At 44.3% G+C, this 22,307-nt stretch overlaps 1 protein-coding gene across 6 annotated transcripts in view; it reads right to left on the bottom strand.

The window, feature by feature from the left end:
• The window catches only part of FGF10 (fibroblast growth factor 10), a 606,480-nt gene that overhangs the window by 213,342 nt on the left and 370,831 nt on the right, over positions 1–22,307 (bottom strand). The window contains exon 4 of one of the 6 annotated variants that reach the window (XM_069221564.1): positions 5,650–5,707. The exons of 4 other annotated variants lie outside the window; for them this stretch is intronic. In XM_069221564.1, the coding sequence (XP_069077665.1) occupies position 5,707 (1 nt within the window). In that variant the 3' untranslated portion in view covers positions 5,650–5,706. Of the gene's footprint in view, positions 1–5,649; positions 5,708–22,307 lie in introns of those variants that run through there. One more of the 6 variants, XR_011201282.1, reaches the window with a different exon arrangement.

Below are 22,307 nucleotides of genomic sequence, written 5' to 3'. Positions count from 1 at the left end.
TAGCAGTTTTTTGGTGGACTTCACTGTGTAACTCTTAATACAGCAGTGGGATTGCCACGAACATGGCGATCTTTTGGCGGCCGCCACTGTGACCGTTTTGCCAAAAGACTGCCAAACTTGCAATGAGGCCCAAATTCACAATGTTATCTTTGATTACCCCAAATTGTGCTCCAAGACTTGTATCATCATTTAGCTTCTATTATTCACTCCTTCTCAAATTCTGTAAGGCTAGACCAGCCAAAACAATATCTCAATCAGCAGAAGAGTAATTTTTTTAGTGGTCTAAATTATTCAAATTTTCTGATAGAGTGTGTGTGTGATGAAATCCCCTCCTCATTTTTCTTTATACTGTTTTTTCTCTATACTGACCCACTTCCCCTTACAAGGTTTAAAAAGACAAAATATTCCTCAGTGTTTTTGGAGACTGCTTAATCTGTTTTGTGGCTTAAGCTGTCTTTGGATAGTGTAAGTAACAGTCATTTTTGGCTTAAAAAAGTGATTTGTTTAAGGGCCTCATCACGAGTGTGGCGGTCCAAAGACCACCACACTTGTGTTGACAGTTGGACTGCCGCAACTTTGGTGGTCTGACTGCCCAATTACAACCCTGCCCAAATACAAACATGGTTCCCAACTGCATGATGGCTGTCGGGCTTGAAACCAGCCAGTGCAGTGCTGAACTCAGCTGTACCTGGCTGATTACAACCCCTCTTTCCTCCAGCCTTTTGATGGTGGGGATCCCGCCATGAAAAAACTGGCAGAAAGCCAGTGCCAGGGGCCCCCTTGCTCAGTATGGTCAGAATGCTCACTGTCTGTTTTGCAGACAGTGTGCGTTCCGAGGGTGCTGGAGTGTTAGGGTAATGGCCCGGCTCCCTTAAAGGAGCCGAAACCAACACTCTAACACAGTTCTGGCTGGTCAGCTCAACAGGAACACATTTTACAATGTTCCTGCCAGCCAGCCTGGTGGGAACATTGTAATACATTTGGGGGATTCATCACTGCTATAGTGGTGGCGTCCTCCCAGTGAATTTAAGAGTCCTGTGGAGGGACTGTCATGCTCATAATAATATCCTAAGTGCGTGAAAAGCGGTATTTCAGTGGCATCAGAATTGGGCCTTACTTGAAGAGTAGAATCAGGATACTAGGAAGTGTAGATTGAGCCTGTCTGTCCAAGGAGATTCTGAATTAAAGAGTACCTCCCTGCCTTCTGACCCAGCAGCCCGTGGTTGGTGACTGTCTCTCTAGCTCCCAGGCAAACCTAAGCCCTTCTCTCACACCTGTACTTGCCCTTTAAGTTTGTGGAGGTAACCCCAAGACAGCTATCCCTTTCTTGTGAGCCCAGCCTCTCTGTGCCCTAAACAGCCCAGTGAGCAAGAGAGAAAAAAGGTGGTAAGAACACAGGCTTTCTGTGTATTCTTGTAATTTTAAAAGTGCTATTCCCCTACCAGTGTTGTTTAAATGTACCTCTTGGTTTTCTGCAAACTTGGTACTTTTAAACTGCTGTTTTGTTCTACCCGTGTCTGTTTGAATTTACACCTTGGTTTTCTGCATACTTTGTTCTGCCTGAGCCTGTTGAAATTTAACTCTTCGTTTTCTGTAGACATGGTACATTAAAGTGCTGTTTTCTTCTGCTTGTGACTGTATACATTTCCCTCCTAGTTTTTCCCCATATTGAACTAGGCCTCCCCCTCCCTTACTAGGTTTAAAAAAGTCAAAATACACATCAGTGGCTAACCAGAGTATGTTTAGGAAACTGTTTAATCTGTTTTATGATTTAAGCTGTCTTTGGAAAGTGTATGAAGCAGTTATATTTGGCTTGAAAAAGTGATTAGTTAAAGTGCATGAAAAGCAGTATTTCAGTGGCTTCAGAGTTGAGTCTTACCTGAATAGCAGAATCAGGAGGCTAAAAAGTGTGGACTGAGCCTGTCCATATCCAAGGAGATTCTAAATTGAAGAGCACCTCCCTGACCCCTGACCCAGCACCCTGTGCTTAAGGTCTCCTGTCCCTTATATGAGTTTTTACTGGTTATTGCATCTTGTGATCCGATTGGTTGCTGGAGCTAGGGTTTCTATTGGACTGAGGTCTTATGGTTTGAGTTCTGATTGGCTTTTTGGGCTAGGGTTTCTACTGGTCTATGGGATTAGGATTTTAATTCTGATTGACTCTTAGGGCTAGGTTTCTATTGTACTTAATGCTTAGGGGAGTTTGTGTTTTGATTGGCTAAGGGATATGACTGTGATTGGTTAATATGGTTATGTCTCCCATTGGATCTAGGGTTTAGGGTAAGGTTACTGATTGGTTAGGGTTAGGACTAGGATTCCATTGGCCAATAGGCTATTTAACTTTAGGGCTCGAGGCGTCTCAGCCCGGGCTTCAAGGCTGAGGGCGGAGAGGACATGGGCAATTGCCTGTTTGGGTCAGTTCATTCCTGTTTGGGCAGGTCGAGCCTAGGTCCAGAGACTGCGGCCCAATTATTCCTTTCCCACCAACCACCTTCAGCCATCCACACCCACAAACATCCAAACACAATATCAGCATAGGCATTCTACTCATGTACCACAAACAAACCTCATATAATTTTCAATGTCTCAAAAACCACTACAAAACCCTGCAAACCACACCTATACACCCTTCTACCCCAACTACTACATTATAGCACCTTCATTCTCACACAAAACAGGACTCTGTCCTATACCACTAACATATCCACACATCACCAACAAAACGCAAAGCCACATTATATATAACTTTAATGCATCCAGACACACACTCCCTATTCATAAAAACACCATCTCTGTCCTCTACTTTCACCTAACAGACCCCTTTTTATCGCAACAAAACCTATACTCAGCCTTCTATCACAACATCCACCAAAACCGTTTTTACCAGAAACACACAACCAAACAATCTTTACACTCCACTCCAGCACACATATCACTTCTTCCAGTGATCAAATCTAACACAAACAGTCATAACTCTTGTCCATCTCCTCTTACACACCACATACACTCTTGTCCTAAACACATCACCACCCCCTGTACAATTCAAATAAGACTCTCCAGTAGTACTTTACATACAAAACTTCACAGAAAACCACTACATCAATGCCTCCTCTCTCTACTCCACTAAAACAAAACATAATGCACACACCAGCGCATCAAAATCACACACACTTTCATAATACTTTCCATCACAAATTAGAAACATACATCCCCACCTCATTTATGACTACATAAATAAGACACATCCTAATCCATCTTTACTCCCACATTTTCTATCTTCACCAACACCTACAAAAACAAATACACCAACACAACAACTCTCATTTACCGGCCTCTCATTTATTGAACAGTTTAGAGCCTTACAATATGACCCACATGTTCCACCATCACCCCTAACCCATACTCCTTCCACCCTAAACAGACGCAAGCAAAATAAGCAACATGCCACTCTTCACAGCTTTGCATCCCAGTGTCTATTACACAACATAATTACTCTACTAAAACAACACAACTCACCATCTCACGCTCAACCACCATCACCACCACCAACACACACAGACACAACAAAATGCCTTCTAAGCCTGCTGGATGAGGTACACAACATAGAAAAGCAACACTCATATAGTTAATACCAGCACTAATGACACACCTGCTACAAGTCCAAGATATAAGACTCAGTATTCTACTAAACAGAGTCACATCACCACCAAAACACAATCTCTGAACCGCTTACTAATAACTGCTTGAACACTCTCTAAATACAAGCACCACATCTATAACCTACTCAATGACCCACCACCTGACTTAATTTTCGTAACAGGCTCCAGTGTTGCATGAAGCAGTCCCTCCAGGCTATCAGACAAAATCATATAAGCAAAAGAGGAGATTGACTAACTGGTATATACAAGCAAACAAATCTCTGCAAAACAGATGACATTTCCATACAAAGTTGTGAGGCCCGCATCACCAGATGCAACCCTATGCCACTTTCCGCCTGTAACTTCCTCCTTCTTTACAGACCACCATTTATCAATGCAACATTCCCAGACACGATTATAGACTCTATTTTGAACCTTTAACACTATACTCCAACCTAGGCATTCTTTGGGACCTCAACATTTCCTTTGACAAAAACAACATGCCCCATCAAAAAACTATTATCACTGGTCTGGTCACACCAAACCTACATCAGACCATACACAATCCCACAGACACAGCTGGACACATTCTAGATGTCATTTTTGCAAAAACATAAATAGTTACCTTTCAAATGATAACTCCAATCACATGGTCAGAACACCACAAATCAACACTCACAAGACCACCTTACATGCACCTACCTATCAACCTTGGAACAAACTCAAGTTTGAATACTTAGAAACACAACTAACAGCCAATACAGATGTAGCCACACTAAAGTCTGTTCAAAAACATTATGAATTACTACAGGAAGCTTTCCATATCATAACATAATACTGCTAAGAACAACAAAACAGGACAAAAGAAAACAAGCACCTTGGAGAAATAAAGAACTAAAAAAGAAAAAACAACAATTCAGAAAGCTGCAATGAACCTGGCTCAATACAAATAGCAATCAAGACAAACGTCACCTAACATACAAATCAATAATCAAAAAAGTTTAAAAAAGCACTAATCAGACAGAATTCAAAATGCTAAATCTGTAAATAAAGAATTTTATAAACTTCTCACCAAATTTTGTAAATCTCCATGCACAGAAACTCAAGAATTCTCAAAGTGTCAAATCACTACACAACCAAAGCGGACACATTGGAATTCAAAACAAAGGAAAACTACCAGCAACAATCACTTTCCAAATATCCTCTCCAACAGTAGACCAACCCAGTCTCTGCAAACAAATATCACAAAGTGAATTTATGGATCTGGTCAAAGGAAGCAGGCCTTCCGTCTGCCCTTCTGATCCTTGTCCACTACACATTTTCAAGAACAATGTTTTTATTTACTTCTGCTGTAACACCAGTCAGAAGAATGTTCAATAATTCTTTAACTACAGGAATCTTTTTTTAAAAAGAACATACCTGGACCTGGAGGACCCCAACAACAGACCAATTACAAATTGACCTGTCCTGGGCAAACTGATAGAGCAGCATTTGCCCATCAGACAGTTCATTGAAGATAACTCTATACTTTCAGACTACCAAACTGGATTTCAGGCACAGAATCTGCCCTCATCACCATCTGGGATGATCTTCTAAACACAGCAGACTGCAATAGAGGTACTGGACCAGGTTTCTTGGATCTCTCTGCTGCCTTTGACACAGTTGACCATGACACCCTAATACAGAGGCTCTACGAAGCCAGCATGGAGGGGACTGTTCACGACTGGATCACATCCTATCTTTAAAACAGAACAAATGTCACCCATACTCCCCCTTTCACATCCAAGCCATACTTCACAAAAGCAGGGGTCATTCAAGGCGCAACTATCTCACCCATGCTTTTCTGCATATACATGAAGCCATTACCAGTAATGATCAATGAATTTCAGCTCACATGCTACAACTATGCAGATGACAAACAAATACTCTTTAAACTGGAATGTCAGTGTATGGCATGGAATCATCTCAAACTGAATGCTTCCAAAACTGAAATACTCACATGTGGCGATTGGGAAGTTAATTACCCACTCTGTGACTGGCCTGATGATCTGGGACCACCTCCTAAGTATCTAAGAAAGTAAGAAACCTTGGAATTACCGTAGACTCTAACTTAACAATGATTGCTCAAGTGGACAAATTATCAAGATCAAGCTTTATCACCATGAAAACTCTGCAACACATCTTCCCCCACCTGGGATTTCCACACAAGGTCCAGGATACTATCTTTCTTGTACTGTGTAAACTGGATTACGTCAATGGCCTCTCCTATGGTGCCAGAAGATGCACCTTCAAGCTGCTTTGTATCACCCACAAAGCAATACATGGAAAGGAAGGCTTTTCACCAGGAATGCATTTCTATTATATTAAATTAGGCCCTTAGTCTGCAGGATGTAAAGAAAAGAATTGATTAGCATTTATTACAAATTATGCCTCTGCCTTCACTTATATATAAGGCCTGGAATAAACATTGGCATCTGTTGAATAGGTACCAGAACTGGGGAATAAGGCATCTGCAAAACCTAAGAGTATGTACCCTAGAGACAAGATCAGTACTATTAAAAAAAAGTCTACTGAGAAAAGACTTCCCATAATGCATTGTAATGCAGATCAGTGCAAAACACTATGTAAAGAGAGAGGAAAGAAGGACTAAACACATGTGAACAAGATTAGTGATAGTCGAAACGTGTCGGATGGTGGGCCAGTTACTTACTTTTTGCACAATTAAAGCAATTTGGTTAAAGGTCTTCATGGACTGTGACGTTTCTACATTTGGAAGCGTATCAAGTTGGGGGCTTGCTTGCACCACCCCAAGTCAGCACCTGCAGCAACAGTGTGCCAACATATAATTGACCAGTTGTTGAGATAATATATATATATATAAATAACCTCATTCAATAGTTTACCACAGCCGTATTATATCAAAAATACGGCCTGGCAGTGTCCTGCTGGTGGGTGCTACTGGCGGTAGCAGCGCCCCGTCCCGTCCCCTGCTGGAAGACTTCCTGGATGCAGGTAAGTCCTGACAGGGGAGGTGGGTGGGTCTGTTTTGTGTGTGTGTGCGTGGGGGTGTGTGCATGAATGTGTGAGTGTGTGCGTGAATGCGAATGTGTGTGTAGTGTTGTTTGCGTGTGTGTGTGCATGTGTGAGTATGCGTGTATGAATGGAAATGTGAATGCGTGTCTGCGTGTCAGTATGAATGTGTGTACGGATGCGTGCATGAATGAATGGATGCATGCGTGTATGCCTGTGTGAGTGAGTGTGTGAAAGTGTGGTGTGTGCCTGCGAGTGTGCATGTATGGTGGGTGGAATGGAAGGGGGGAGCGTGGATGAAGGAGGGGTAGGGAGCGTCTGGGGAGTGTAAGGGGGGTGGGTGGTAATCCTCCTACCAGTGACAGAGATGGAATTCCCTGTCACTGATAGGGCCTACCAACATGGTTTTCATGGCATTACGAATGCCACGAAAACCATGGTGGGAGGGAGGGTGAGGTACTGGGTTTTTCAGAACCGGTACTGATCCGGTAACCCAGTGGTGCCAGGGTACACCCAAAGACCTCGGGTACTTTCCTGATTCAGACCACAGAAACTCAGAGTCTTCTAGATGAAGTCAAAGATCGAATTTATTGGCTGCAACCAAGTAACAAGCGTCCTAGAAGTACAACAGCACGGTTTGTATGTTCTCAGGAGACTGTGGGGGTCATTCTGACCCCGGCGGTCAAGGACCGCCGGGGCCAGGGTCGGCGGGAGCACCGCCAACAAGCTGGCGGTGCCCCGCAGGGCATTCTGACCGCGGCGGTTTGGCCGCGGTCAGAAGAGGAAAACCGGCGGTCTCCCGCCGGTTTTCCGCTGCCCACATGATTCCTCCATGGTGGCGCAGCTTGCTGCGCCGCCATGGGGATTCAGACACCCCATACCGCCATCCTGTTCCTGGCGGTTCGCCCGCCAGGAACAGGATGGCGGTATGGGGTGTCGTGGGGCCCCTGGGGGCCCCTGCAGTGCCCATGCCAATGGCATGGGCACTGCAGGTGCCCCCGTAAGAGGGCCCCACTTTGAATTCCAGTGTCTGCTCAGCAGACACTGGAATTCGCGACGGGTGCAACTGCACCCGTCGCACCTTCCCACTCCGCCGGCTCCATTCGGAGCCGGCTTCCTCGTGGGAAGGGGGTTTCCCGCTGGGCTGGCGGGCGGCCTTCTGGCGGTCGCCCGCCAGCCCAGCGGGAAACACAGAATAACCGCAGTGGTCTAATGACCGCGGTGCGGTATTCTGGAGGGGGGAACTCTGGCGGGCGGCCTCCGCCGCCCGCCAGAGTTAGAATGACCCCCTGTGTGTCAATGCAAAGTCAGGTTTCCTTATATACAGTTTTTTAAGCTTCAGGCAAACATTCTTGACATTTTGGTTGGTCATTCACATGTTTTCACTACAAAGGAAAAAACAGTGTCATGATGAAACCTCATATTTCATGTCATCCAACCCATAATAAATTACCCGGCAAGGCCTAGTATTTTACATCAGATAAGTGTGGACCCCCAATAAAAACGGGCACCTCCCCCTCGTAAAGTAAGAAGAAGAAACGAGCAGGTGCAGGTGTGAGCAAGATTAGGCAGGGTGTGTGAGCGATAATAAGGGTTTTATGGCATGGTGTGCCTTGATGCTATCTGATTCGGCCACTGGGAGAGGGACTGACCAAACAGGTTTGGGCAGAGGCAATGGTTCCAGCTTGCCCATGTCAGAGAAAAGTCAATCAAGGTGTACGTGTCCTTGGAATCAAATCTGACTGTATTATAAGCCTATGTGAGGGCAACTTTTAAAAATGGCTGCCGTGTATAAAATGGGAGCCACGAGTGCAGGACGAAAATGGCGATTTCGAGGTGAAAACGCTGCTGGAATTGAGCGAAAATGCTCATGCTTAGTGTACTAGTCATTATCGGTCTTTTGATACTAAAATCGTACTGCTGTGGCAAAGTAAATTACATGGGTCCAGAATTTTTAGAAGCACAAACCCTCCTTTTGCCCTTACATAGGCAATAAACCTATTCTCATGCTAATCTGAGTCCAGGTCTATGTTTCTAAAGTCGTTGAGATGTTGCTGTAACATCATCCTAGTATTTAGCTCGTCTCTTGGTGCAGGTTTCCTTATGCATGATGTAACACAGAGGCCACATATCGTAGGAGCACACTGCACGCATAGACAGAACAGGAAAAGAATGGCCAAGATCATCCCAATGACCATCAGTATCTTCCATCCCCATGCTGATATCAGTTCCCAGAACCATCCCATTAATGACCAATCTCCTCTATCTAAATGAATAGATTTGGAAATTCTATACAGTTTGGAGATGGCCTGGTATACTGTTGGAGCGTTATCTGGGACAAAAAGACAGCAACTCGATTGGATCAATGTACATACTCCACCCCGGTCTGCAAGTATGACATCTAATGCGACCCTGTTCTGAAGGGTCATAAGACGATCCGACTGGAGCTCAGCAGTCAAGTTACCAAGGGCACCAGCGATTTCAGCCACGGTGGATTCAACCACTCTTATCAATTGCCTTATGCTCCTGCTGTTACCTATTTGTCCCCAGAACGGCAGAAAACCCTTTACGAAGTCCCCAAATTCTTGTCCTGCAGTGTCTTCTTCACTGAAGACGCCTCTAACTATCCTTGTCTTGTGGTAATCTGCCGCTGCTGTGTAGGTAGGGGGCAACAGGAACGAAACGAAGCATGTGCCCGAAAAGTCAGGGGGCAACCATGTAAAGGCTTTATCATGGCAGATGAAATAGGTACCCTTAGCTGCCAAGAGCGGAGGGGAGGTCTGAGATGCGAAGACATATGTCTCAGTGCAGACGCTTTCCCCTAGCTGAGCTCTGGGATTCTTGCCAGTACCTTGCAGACACAGGTGACCCTGATGGGGTACAACCCAAATCAGGGAAGATATCTTAGCTTGCTGTTTCTCACTCATTGTGGCTTCATATCCGGTCATGTTCCATCCTATATATGCTATTGTCTCATCTCTGGGGATAGTCTCGTAGAAGATATTGTCCTTCATCATGTCTATGATACCTTTAACTAAAGCATTTTTCTTAGGGTTGTCTTCCGCAAAACGTAGGGGGTAGTGTGCATAGATGAATATCGTTCTGAATGCCCACACGGAACCATTGTGGCTGAAAGGCAGGATCAGATAAGGGATACCTTTATCTGCTGTGTGAGGCATAAGGCCACACACCCAACAGTTAGTTGTATTTATCACTAGTTGGTGTTGGTGCAAAAGCTGGATGAAGGAGTTATTAATAAACTCTAGTCTCCTAGCAGATTCATGTTTAGGGAGGAGTTGAAAAGAATGTGGGGAAACAGTGGAAGGAGGAGGTGTAGACGAGGTAGTGGGTGCCAATATCACGTTAAAACAGAATAAAACATATCCTATAAAAAACATAAGTATACTAAATTACATAAAAATGCACAGCAGCAAAAAACGTTTCCTGGTTATCGTTTCACATATTCTCTTCTTGAAACTTAGTCTTTCAACATGTTCTCCATTTTGGAAAGATTCCATCCTCTAACCGTTGCCGTTCGTGGCGGTTGGTTTACTTCACTTAGGAGTGTTCTGAATGTTCCAGGCCGCCCTAGAACAAACCAGACCTGTAGACCTTGTGTCCACAGGCTACCCCCCTAAGTCTTTTCAGCCACGATCTTACAGCTGAACCCGGATGGATGTTCGAAAAACACACAAAAAACAAAAAGTCATTCAAAAATAATTTTCCATATTGGAGAACTTTGCTAAAGGGAAGAAAAGTAAACTGTTTTATTTGTCCTTTATTCTTGGTCGTAGATTATAACGGTTAGTCCCAGGTATCGTGTGGTCCTGAAAAAGGAATTCAGGTTCTGTAGTGTCCAATCGAACTGACGGTGATACTGCTGATTGTAAAATGTCATCACTTTCTTTCTCAGTGAGTGTTCCTTTTATTCGTGCATCGCTGAAAGGCAGAAAACGTGGCACGGTTTCAGTCTCTGAGTCGGCGACACCTTCCTGAACCCACCGGTCATATGGCAGAGGTAGGGGTACCCTTTTGCAATGGGTCCCATGGATCCAGTGTTTCTTCCCTTCTACTCGAACAGCTGATCTTGTGGAGAGAAGAACGAGGTGCGGTCCGGTCCACCTGGGCTGCTCGTTTTTGGTTCGCTGAAAGTTCTTTATTAAAACCCAGGATCCAGGCTCAATGGGATGACCTGGAGATTCAGAGACCGGAGGCAGGGTGTCGTGGACCTGTTGATGTAAAACACGCAATTTAGCTGTCAATTCATACAGATAGTCAAGCAAAACAGGATGCTCTATCTCGCTAAACTTCTTGGGCCTGGGCACTCCCCATATATTGGCCGGGCGGCCAAAGACTATTTCATAAGGACTAAGTTTCACTCGTGAATGCACAGTCATTCTGGTTGATAGGAGTGCTAAGGGTAGAGCGTCAGGCCATTTAAGACCAGAGCTCGCTTGCATCTTGGCCAATTTTAGCTTTAGAGTGCCATTATAGCACTCCACTAATCCAGCTGATTGGGGGTGATTTGCAGCGTGAAACTTTTGGTTTATGCCTAGCCCTTCGCATACTTTCTTCATCACTTGACCCACAAATTCACTTCCATTGTCACTCCAGATCATTCTCGGCATTCCGAATCTAGGGAAGAACTCTTTCACAAGGGCTTTGGCTGTGGATAGCGCAGTATTGTCTTTTAGGGGATAGGCTTCCACCCATCTTGAAAAGGCACAAACAACAACGAGTACGTATTTTAAGTTGTTGCACCTCTCCATGTGGATGAAATCTAGCTGCAAAACCTCAAACGGATACGTAGGAGGTGCAAAATGACCAGCTGGAGTTGGGGTTCCTCTTCCAGGGTTGTGTTTCAGGCATACCATGCAATTTTTAACCACATTTTCTGCGCACTTGGGAATTCCTGCATTTTGCCATACTGGGGCCAACAACTTACAAATCCCTTTCACACTGATGTGAGCCATTCCATGAGCCATTGTAACTACTGCAAGCACATACACATCGGGTAGCAACCATCTTTGATGTTCTGACAACTCGACCCAACAACCATTCGCATCCAATTTACCCGTACTTTCTCTCCACACACTCAATTCTCTCTCTGTGGCTTCAGCTTGAATCGATTTCACGCTTTCTTTTGTGTCTTCACACATTCCAACATCACCAATCCATCTTGCAGGGCCCGCGACATACATTCGGCTCATCACATTCCTTGCCGTTTCTTTTGCGACCTCGTCAGCAAATGCATTCCCACGACCAACATCATCAGTCACCTTTTTATGTGCGCTACACTTCACAATCGCAACTTGCAACGGTAAAGTAAGTGAATCAAGGAGCTCATTTACCAACTGACCATGCTGTATTTTAGTTCCATGCGAGGTCAGGAACCCACATTCCTTCCACAAACGCCCAAAACTATGGGCCACACCAAACGCATATTGGCTATCGGTATAGATAGTCACTTTCATTCCTTTTGATACTGTACATGCTCTTGTTAGGGCTATTAACTCAGCTGCTTGGGCTGAATTGTGTGGGATACGTACAGCTTCAACAATCGTACACAAAGTTGTCACAGCATACGCCGCAGTCGTGTCACCATTCGTGAGCTTAAAGCATGAACCATCCACCCACAAAGTATCATCACTCTTTGCAAGGGGAGTGTCCAGAAGGTCTATTCTCCCTTTCGTTTCTTCTTCTGTTCTATGGAGACAATCATGTTGTTCAGAAGTATCTAACTCCGTCACAATTGGCAATAACGTAGCTGGGTTAAGTGTAGTGCATCTTTTTATATGTACATGGCTTGCTAACAATGTCAACTCGTAACCTGACAATCGAGCACTAGTTAAATGCTGTGTCTTGGTTCTGTTTAACAACGTGTCCACTGCATGTGGAACCATTACGATTAATGTGTTATTCATCACTAAACCAGCAGACTGTCGGATAGAAACAGCAGTTGCCGCTGCCGCTCTTAAGCAGCTTGGTAGTGCCTTAGCTACTGGGTCTAAGGTTGAAGAGAAATAGGCGCATGGACGCTCCCTGTCTCCAAACTGTTGTGTCAAAACTGCTAACGCACAACCTTCTTTCTCATGGACATACAATGTAAAAGGCTTGCTGTAGTTGGGGGTACCCAACACAGGAGCTGAACATAATGCATCACGTAATTCAACAAAACTTTTCTGACAATCTTCAGACCATGGGACGGGATTTGGTGTATCTTTACAAGTTAATGCCACCAAGGGTTTGGCTATTAACGAAAAATTAGGTATCCATTGTCTGCAATATGATGTAATACCCAAGAAAGCACGCACTTCTCTCTGTGTTCTTGGCACACTCATTGCTGCAACAGCACTGATTCTCTCTGGGGTCAGTTGCCTTCCCTCCTTCGAAAAGAGATGACCTAAATAGGTCACTTCTTTTTGACAATACTGTAACTTTGAAAGGGACACTTTGTGGTGTAAATCAGACAAATGACGCAATAATGACAATGTTGCTTCTTTGCAGATCTCCTTAGTATCTGCAGCAACTAGCAAATCATCGACATATTGAATGAGAGTGGTGCCATCAGGTAACATAAGAGTGTCAAGTTGTGATTTCAAAGCCTGACTATAGTTAGATGGACTTTCACAATAGCCTTGAGGAGCTCTCTTAAATCTGAAGCTTCGTCCTCCCAAATTGAAGCCAAAAATGTCCCTGCTCTCTTCTGCAATAGGGATGCTGAAGAAAGCATTTTTCAGGTCTATCACTGAAAACCAAGTGGCTGAAGCTGGAATCATTGTCAACAATGCAGTGATATCGGGGACGACTGGAAACTGTGGCACAACTATTTTGTTCACCTCTCTAAGATCAATTACAAACCTATAAACATGTGGCTGAGTAGGGTCAGTATGCTTCAAGACAGGCAAAACAGGACTATTGCAAACGTTGCCTCTTGTCTCTTCAATTACATCCTTCTCAATCAGATCACAAATAATTGCTAACAACGCTTTTTCCCCTTCACTAGAGATCTTGTATTGGGGAATGCGTGGCATTTTAACATTGGCTTTTAATGTTATCACATATGGCTGAATTTCCAAAAGACCTACATCATTAGGTCCAGTAGCCCAAAGAGTATTAGGAAGAGACGAAAATTCTGGTGGAAATCTGTCCTTTGACAAATACATTGGTGAAACCACTTTCTTACCCAATGTGAGTTGCACTCCAGAAGGAGAGCAATACAATGTGGCATACAATCTCTTTAACAGATCTAATCCTAACAAGTTCTCGCCACAACCTGTCGTCAAAATAAGGGGTGTTTCAAATTTACAAGGTCCAACAGAAAGAGATATAGGGTTAGAAATCGGATTTCTAACTGGGGCGCCGGAAAACCCTACTGATACATTTGTTTCGCCAGACAAAGGTGCACCAGGGAGTTTTGAGTGCATAATAGAACTCTTGGTAGCACCAGTATCCAACAGAAAAGGTTCTGACACACCTGATGCAATCACCTTAACATAAGGCCCACTCTGATCTACTGGAACTGAAACAACTCCCTCTCTTTGTCTATGGCTGTCCTAGCAATCATTACTGTCCAAATGCTCATCCTCTGTATAGTAATCATCAGTATAGTACTGAGCCGTCCTACCAGATGCATTAACCTGTTGATCAAATCTGTTCATTGAGTTTTGAAGGAGGAATGGGCGCGTGCTCTGGGGAACATATCCATGTCCTCTTCCTCTAGGTGCTTGTGGAACACCTCGACCTCTTAAACCAGAAGTACCATTTGCGCGCTGTAGCAAAGCAGGGCAACTATACTTGAAATTACCCTCTTCCTTGCAATATGAACACTGATTGGGACCTACTGGGATACGTGGTTGAGCAAACTCGGCTCTTTGCGAGTTTCTCTGAAACGGTTGGGGCTGATAGTTATTCTGATAGTTGTTCTGATAGTTACTCTGTGCACCACTATTTTGACCACCACGTGGCGGGTACGCTTGTTGTAACAGAACCTTCGTTTTCAATTCTTTAGTTTTCTTCTCTACTCTATCTCTCTCATCTTTATCTCTATTTTCGTAGTACTGTGCAGTAGCCAATATCTGCGCTGAAGAGGAAACTGCCCAAGAACTTTCTGAATCTTTTAACTTTTTACACAACTCAGGAAGCAGATTATGCACAAATTTATCGACGAACAAACGTTGACCACCTTCCGTGCTCATATCTTGACCACTGTGGTCCACAAACGTTTCTTCAAACCTGGTGAAGAAATCTGATACAGTTTCTTCTTTCTTTTGCTTACATGCAGACAATTTATCCCAGTTTACACGCATCGCAGGCATTATAGTTTTCATGTAATCAATAATCCTACCAGGAAGCTCTGTCACTAAAGGCTCAGGTTTAGCACCACCAATTTGTCGGGCATCTGCAGCAGCAATATTAGCCCATGTGTCACCTAACTCTTGAGCATGGTCTGTATGGCGAATCTTTCCCCATAAAGGCTGTGGAACAACATTCCCAAACAACATGTCTATGTCAGCTAAATTCATAATGCAAGACCCCGCAGTCTGTGACAATTCCTTGTAATACCCTGTGGGATTCTTACGGGGATCAGGCAATGTCTGCTTAAGGGCTAAAACTTCAGCTCGCTTCCATGGAACGTGTACCCATACACGCTGGAAATGAGGCAGGACAGGTGGATTAGCATTTGGGTCCCCTTCCCTCCATTGTGGGGGAACTTCTCTCATGGGGTACTGTTTCCCTTTCTTTTTAGCAGAAGAATCATATTTAAACAATAACCTGGAAACACATTCAGTCATAAACGACAATAACATCGCAACTGCTTTCTCGACATCTGAACCCACAATCAAACCTGTCGCAAAATCGAACCGTACACGACACAACTTAGGCGGATTGGGCTCCAAACCATTTTCTTCTAAATCCTCAGAAAGAAAAGTACACATTTTCTCAAAAACGTATCTCTGTTTCGGTTCTTCCCACTGATGGAAGACATCCATAACAGACTCTAGTTCATATCTCGCTGGTTCAGTAACCCATTTATGCGCCAAATAATTCAGTGTCTATTTCTCCCTACCATCAGGCAATTGGCTACGCAATTGTTTACGCTCTGAAACTGGGGTCGTAGCTAATGACCCAAAGAGAGGGGATAAAAGACTAGTCACAGTGTTTGTCATTCTCTGACGGATAGAGGGAGAGGTTGACAAATGAACAGGAGGAAAAACAGAATGAGACAAGGCAGAGACAGAAGCAGTGTCAGAAACAATACCAGGAGTGGTAGTCGCTATAGTAGTCAAAGTTGTAGGAAGTAAAGGCAGAGCAGATGTCAAAGCCGGTGGCCCTTGAGGAGGCTGCACCGGAGGAATAGGAACCAACTGAAGAATAGCTGGTGGGTGCTGTGGAGGAGCAGGAGGCAATGCAACCACTGGTTGTGCAACTAGAGGTTGCGGAGGTGCCGTGGCATTCTGCGCATAGGGTGGTGGCGAACTTAGCAAATGCGACATTAGGGGATCTTTTTCAGAGTCTTTTGCTGCATCTTGCTGAAGAGGCGGCAAAACTGGATAGCATTTATCTACTGTCATTTTATGTCGCCTATGCAACTGCTCATTCAACTGTTCTACTTCGTTATCTTTAAACTGTATAGCAGCTTGCATAATCCAAATACCTTTTTCTCTCTTATTTTTCTTAGCTAATTTAATTTCCTTTTGCTTGGCTTCCTTACGCCATAAGCGGAAAGAATCAAACATTGCCGGCCGGGCTTTCTTCTTAAAAAGTCTAACTTCGAGGTTATCTAAGATTTCTGTGTCAAAGCTACCATTTTGGGGCCATTTTAAAACACCATCTTTTCAGGTGTAACGGATCCATACTTCATTATATGTGATGGGGCCTACTACGTGCTTCACATATAGTTCATAGGTTGGAGTTCCAATCGGAGGAACCGGACATGAGTCCTCCAACCGGGAGTCCCTTTTACAACCAAGACAAAACAAATTTCCAAGTCTGCTAAGACCAGGCATCTTCGCTCACTAGTCTAGCTTCAAACTTCAAAGGATTATCGTTTACGATAGTCTCGTGAATACACGAGTCCTTCGGCTTTGGTACTTGCAAGTTCCAAATCAAAGTGATCCCGAAGGGGTACCAAACCAAATGTCCAACTAATGACCAAACCAAGGCCCTCATTACAACTTTGACGGGCGGCGGAGGCCGCCCGCCAAAGTTGCGCCGCAGGAATACCGCACCGCGGTCTGAAGACCGCGGCCGGCATTCTGAGTTTCCCGCTGGGCAGGCGGGCGGCCGCCTTAAGGCCGCCCGCCAGCCCAGCGGGAAACAACCTTCCCACGAGGACGCCGGCTCGGAATCGAGCCGGCGGAGTGGGAAGGTGCGACGGGTGCTACTGCACCCGTCGCGTATTTCACTGTCTGCTATGCAGACAGTGAAATACAAGCGGGGCCCTCTTACGGGGGCCCCTGCAGTGCCCATGCCATTGGCATGGGCACTGCAGGGGCCCCCAGGGGCCCCGCGACACCCCCTACCGCCATCCTGTTCCTGGCGGGCGAACCGCCAGGAACAGGATGGCGGTAGGGGGTGTCAGAATCCCCAAGGCGGCGCAGCATGCTGCGCCGCCTTGGAGGATTCTGACGGGCAGCGGAAAACCGGCGGGAGACCGCCGGTTTTCCTGCACTGACCGCGGCCAAAGCGCCGCGGTCAGAATGCCCTAAGGGGCACCGCCAGGCTGTCGGCGGTGCTCCCGCCAACCGCGAGCCTGGCGGTCACAGACCGCCAGGCTCGTAATGAGGGCCCAAGTGTCCAACTAAGGACTGGGAGACGCTCCACTTATACTTAACTGAAAATATCGATGACGTCACCAGAAGACTCGTCTTATCGTTTCGCTCTACCAAACATCAAGGGTCCAAATCAGGGCGATAGCCAGGGCAGCAGTCCTTCGTAGCCGTCGGGAAGCGGGGAACCTCGCAGCAAAGACTTTCGGACCACGTCGATATGCAGGAGTCGATGAAGTGGCGGCCTTCCTCCAGAATTTTCACACGAAGCTCCTCACGGACCTCAGGCTTGGACCGGTACCGCTGGTATCGCCCCACGTTGGGCGCCAACTGAGGTACTGGGTTTTTCAGAACCGGTACTGATCCGGTAACCCAGTGGTGCCAGGGTACACCCAAAGACCTCGGGTACTTTCCTGATTCAGACCACAGAAACTCAGAGTCTTGTAGGTGAAGCCAAAGATCGAATTTATTGGCTGCAACCAAGTAACAAGCGTCCTAGAAGTACAACAGCACAGTTTGTATGTTCTCAGGAGACTGTGTGTCAATGCAAAGTCAGGTTTCCTTATATACAGTTTTTTAAGCTTCAGGCAAACATTCTTGACATTTTGGTTGGTCATTCACATGTTTTCACTACAAAGGAAAAAACAGTGTCATGATGAAACCTTATATTTCATGTCATCCAACCCATAATAAATTACCCGGCAAGGCCTAGTATTTTACATCAGATAAGTGTGGACCCCCAATAAAAACGGGCACCTCCCCCTCGTAAAGTAAGAAGAAGAAAAGAGCAAGTGCAGGTGTGAGCAAGATTAGGCAGGGTGTGTGAGCGATAATAAGGGTTTTATGGCATGGTGTGCCTTGATGCTATCTGATTCGGCCACTGGGAGAGGGACTGACCAAACAGGTTTGGCCTGAGGCAATGGTTCCAGCTTGCCCAGGTCAGAGAAAAGTCAATCAAGGTGTACGTGTCCTTGGAATCAAATCTGACTGTATTATAAGCCTATGTGAGGGCAAATTTTAAAAATGGCTGCCGTGTATAAAATGGGAGCCACGAGTGCAGGACGAAAATGGCGATTTCGAGGTGAAAACGCTGCTGGAATTGAGCGAAAATGCTCATGCTTAGTGTACTAGTCATTATCGGTCTTTTGATACTAAAATCGTACTGCTGTGGCAAAGTAAATTACATGGGTCCAGAATTTTTAGAACCACAAGGGTCAAAATGCCGCCGTGGTACAGTAGCAGCCGATGGATTGGAGATTGTTATCTCTAGCCTGGCAGCTGCTAACGCCAGGAGGTCAGTGTGGTATATTGGCAGGTTGGCTCCAGCCAAACCGCCAATGTCATAATGTGGCGGTATGTACCGCCAGCCTGTTGGTGGTACTACAACCACATTTACGCCGACCGCCGGGGTCATAATGACCCCCTTTGTTCTGAAATGGATGATATGGAAGAGGAATTACAAGATATGAAAAAAAGATTCCTTGCTAAAGGCTATCCAATTGAAGTATTAAATGATGCAATGAGTCAAGTGAAAAATAAACCAAGTTAGGAACAACAAAAAAAGGAATGAAAAAATCTGTATGATTATAGATTACAACAATCAACATAAGCAACTCAAGAAGATCCTGGATTGTAATTGGAGGGCACTCTGGCACGATGAACCTTCTAAGAAATGCACTAACAGAACATCCCAGTGTTGCCTGTAGAAAAATGGCATCCTTAGTGAACCTCCTCACTCAAAGTCATTTTTCAACCAAAAAAGTGACGTTCACAAGTTGGTTGAACAGTACTGGATTTTGGCGATGCAAGAAATTAAAATTGTGGGAATATGGGGTCAATATGTCTACATACAAATTGTATGATGGAAAGAATGAAAATATTTTGGAACATATTACTTGTAAATTCAAATTTGTTATGTATGTCTTGGAATGCCAATCTCAGAAAAGGGATCAAGACTCATCTTTGCAGGAAGAGGGAAATGAGAAAACAGCACTATGGCAAAGCTAAACCAAAATTGAGAGAGCAAGGTCAGCATACCAGGCAAGAAGGTCAAAGAAACTAGTTGCCTGGTATGCTGACAAGGGAATTAGTCCCATCCTTGATTCAGGCTGGCTAACTACTCATGTTGCCCTAGCCACCATAAGCCGGTCCACCACAGCCTTAAAGAGATATACCTCACAGGCGTTCTCTTAGCCCTCCTCAAATCGTGGATACCTTGCTGACATATAAATACCATCATACCATTGTGAAATAGGAGAATCTCGTTTTTCAAGATGGTGTTGTTCTTTCTTTTCGTGATGTGGCTTGATGAACCATTGATACTAGTCTCTACATGTGGGTCTTGTGTGATGGGTATGTGTATGTAGCTGAGATGTTGTCACAGTGGTGTGTTGTGTTACTGTTGATATGTGCTTGTTGTGCTGTGTGGCTTTGTGTCTTTGGACTGTTTGAGTCTGCGTGCATTATGCATGGAATAATAGGCTTTGTGTGGTGTATGTGTGATATGTATGTCGATTGCTAGCTTGTATGTTTATGTAATTGTATGTGTTTCATCACATATTGTTGTATATTGTGTTGTATGTGTGAAGTCCCTGGCCAGTGTTGGTTGTGAGTGTTTGACATGTGTTTATATTTGTACGGCTGTGGTGTTGTTATTATGATTTTGTATGTTGTATGTGAATTTGTGAGGCTGAGCCTGTGCTGTGTTGCCGTGCATAAGTGTGTGTTATTGACATCTGGTGTGTGTAGTGTGCGTGCTGTGTATGTGTGGGTATATTTGTTGCTATATATGTATGTGGGTCACTGTACTATTATGTGAGTATAGCCCTCCCACCCCACTCCCTCTGGTATGTTATGTAGGAGTTCCAAATTATACATTTTTTAACTGTAACAGGTGAGTGCATGTACTTACGGTTGTGGTCTTCCTCGTCTGTGATGATTATGTTGACTTTCTGTGAGCAGGAACAGTGGAATGACTTCCAGCTGTGGCTCCATGGCGACTCCTGGTGAGTATGGCTTCCTGGAGGTGAGTGTCTCCTTTTATACTGTTAATTTCTGCCTGGTCTTTCATGGTGGTTCGACCATGGCAGAAATATTGACCTTGCAATGAGTCTGGCTGAAACATGGTCTCCACCAGACTGGTAGTGGTTTTATCAACTGCGGTGATCTGACCACACTGACGGTGCTTTGGTAGGATACTGTGTGCACCACAACCAATATCATAATTTGACGGTCTTGTCCATAGCCTGTTGGCAGCTTGACCATCACCACCAACATGATAGTCCTCGGACCGCCAAAGTCGTAATGAGGCCCTCAGTCTGTGTTTGGATTTTCATTGCTGCAGACATAATGGGATTATGTCTTTAACTACTTAATTTTTTTGTCATTTTATTAATTATTGATAGTTTGCTTATATATCTACAGCTCCTCTATACCATAAGGGTGGTCTGGTATGGGTATGGGTTGGTTTTGTATGGGACTGCCACAATTTGTTACTAACATATGCTGCTGAATGATTGCACATTATTAATTGGTGAATGTAAAGGTACAGGAGGAAAATGAGATGCTGGGTTATGAGCATAATTTGCTATGTTTGTTGGGTAATTGGTTGTTTATATTAGTGATGTGGATGTATGCTACATGCATTGATTGTAATGAAATTAGTAACTCTTGATATCACTTTGTGACTAAGAATGCTTAGGCACCATACAATTTACCACTAAATAAATAATAGAAATAGTGGATAAGAAATAATAATGAGAATACTAGTACATGCAGCTACTTCTAAGGAATACAGTTGGGATGCTGTTGGTGGGTGATAATTTGAAGCAGCTATTTTTACAATCTAAAACTTTTGAGAAACATGATGAAAGATAAAGGTAAACATACTGTTGTAATTTTGGTAATTTTTCTGTGAATTGTTTAGTGATTATGGTGATATTCCATGCTAATCAATTATTCAGAAGGATCTGTGTATATTTGGAATATATTTTATTTTTTATTTTTCAGTATTTAAAAATGTTTATGATGTGCTGTTCAGTATGAATATCTCATTACTAATTTTTCCTCTGCTGTTGTATACTCGTCTTTTCAGACTAAACATGAATGTGTACTTTATATGAGTGTTGATTAGAATCAGCGATTGGCTGACTTGGTTCAGATTATTTCACTTTCTATTTCTTCTGTTTTATAATGTATTTTAATTATTGACTAAATGTATTATGTGTATTTTATTATTAGAGGTTTGATGAAGTTCCTTTTCAAATCAATGGGACACTGAAGCCCCAACTGTCAAATGTGTGTTTCCACAACCAAGGAGAATAAGCTGCCCTTATCCTCCTCGATCTCTCAGTAGTCTTTGACACAATCGCCCACCACATGCTTATTGCCAGGCTTCACGACATAGGCATCCAAGGATCTGCCCTCAGATGGTTCATCTCCTTCCTCACTGATAGAATACAACAAGTCTGTCTCCCACCCTTCACCTCCAAACCCAAATTAATCATCTGCGGTCAACATTATATCCTACACTGATGGCACACACTGCATCCTCTCTCTCCCCTCAAAAGCTCCACCTTCACTAGAACCACCTTCTACCAATGTGTGTCCAGCATCAACACAGACAACACAGAAGTCTTGATTTTCGGCAGCAGTACCTCCTCCTGGAACGTCTCCTGGTGGCCCCTACAACGGGGGCCCACTCCAACCCCAACTGAGCAAACAAGGAATCTCAGTATCATCATGGACAGCAAATTCACCATGAGGTCCCAAGTCAATACAATGGCATCCTCCTGCTTCTTCATCCTGAGTTTGTTACATAAGATTTTCTAGTAGTTTCCCCAAAACACGATACGTACCATGACTCAAG

This window comes from Pleurodeles waltl, chromosome 1_1 (genome assembly GCF_031143425.1).
Source record: "Pleurodeles waltl isolate 20211129_DDA chromosome 1_1, aPleWal1.hap1.20221129, whole genome shotgun sequence".
Lineage (NCBI taxonomy): Eukaryota > Metazoa > Chordata > Amphibia > Caudata > Salamandridae > Pleurodeles > Pleurodeles waltl.
The sequence above is the reverse complement of the archived record's forward strand: the minus strand, read 5'-3'. Positions and strand labels throughout refer to the sequence as shown.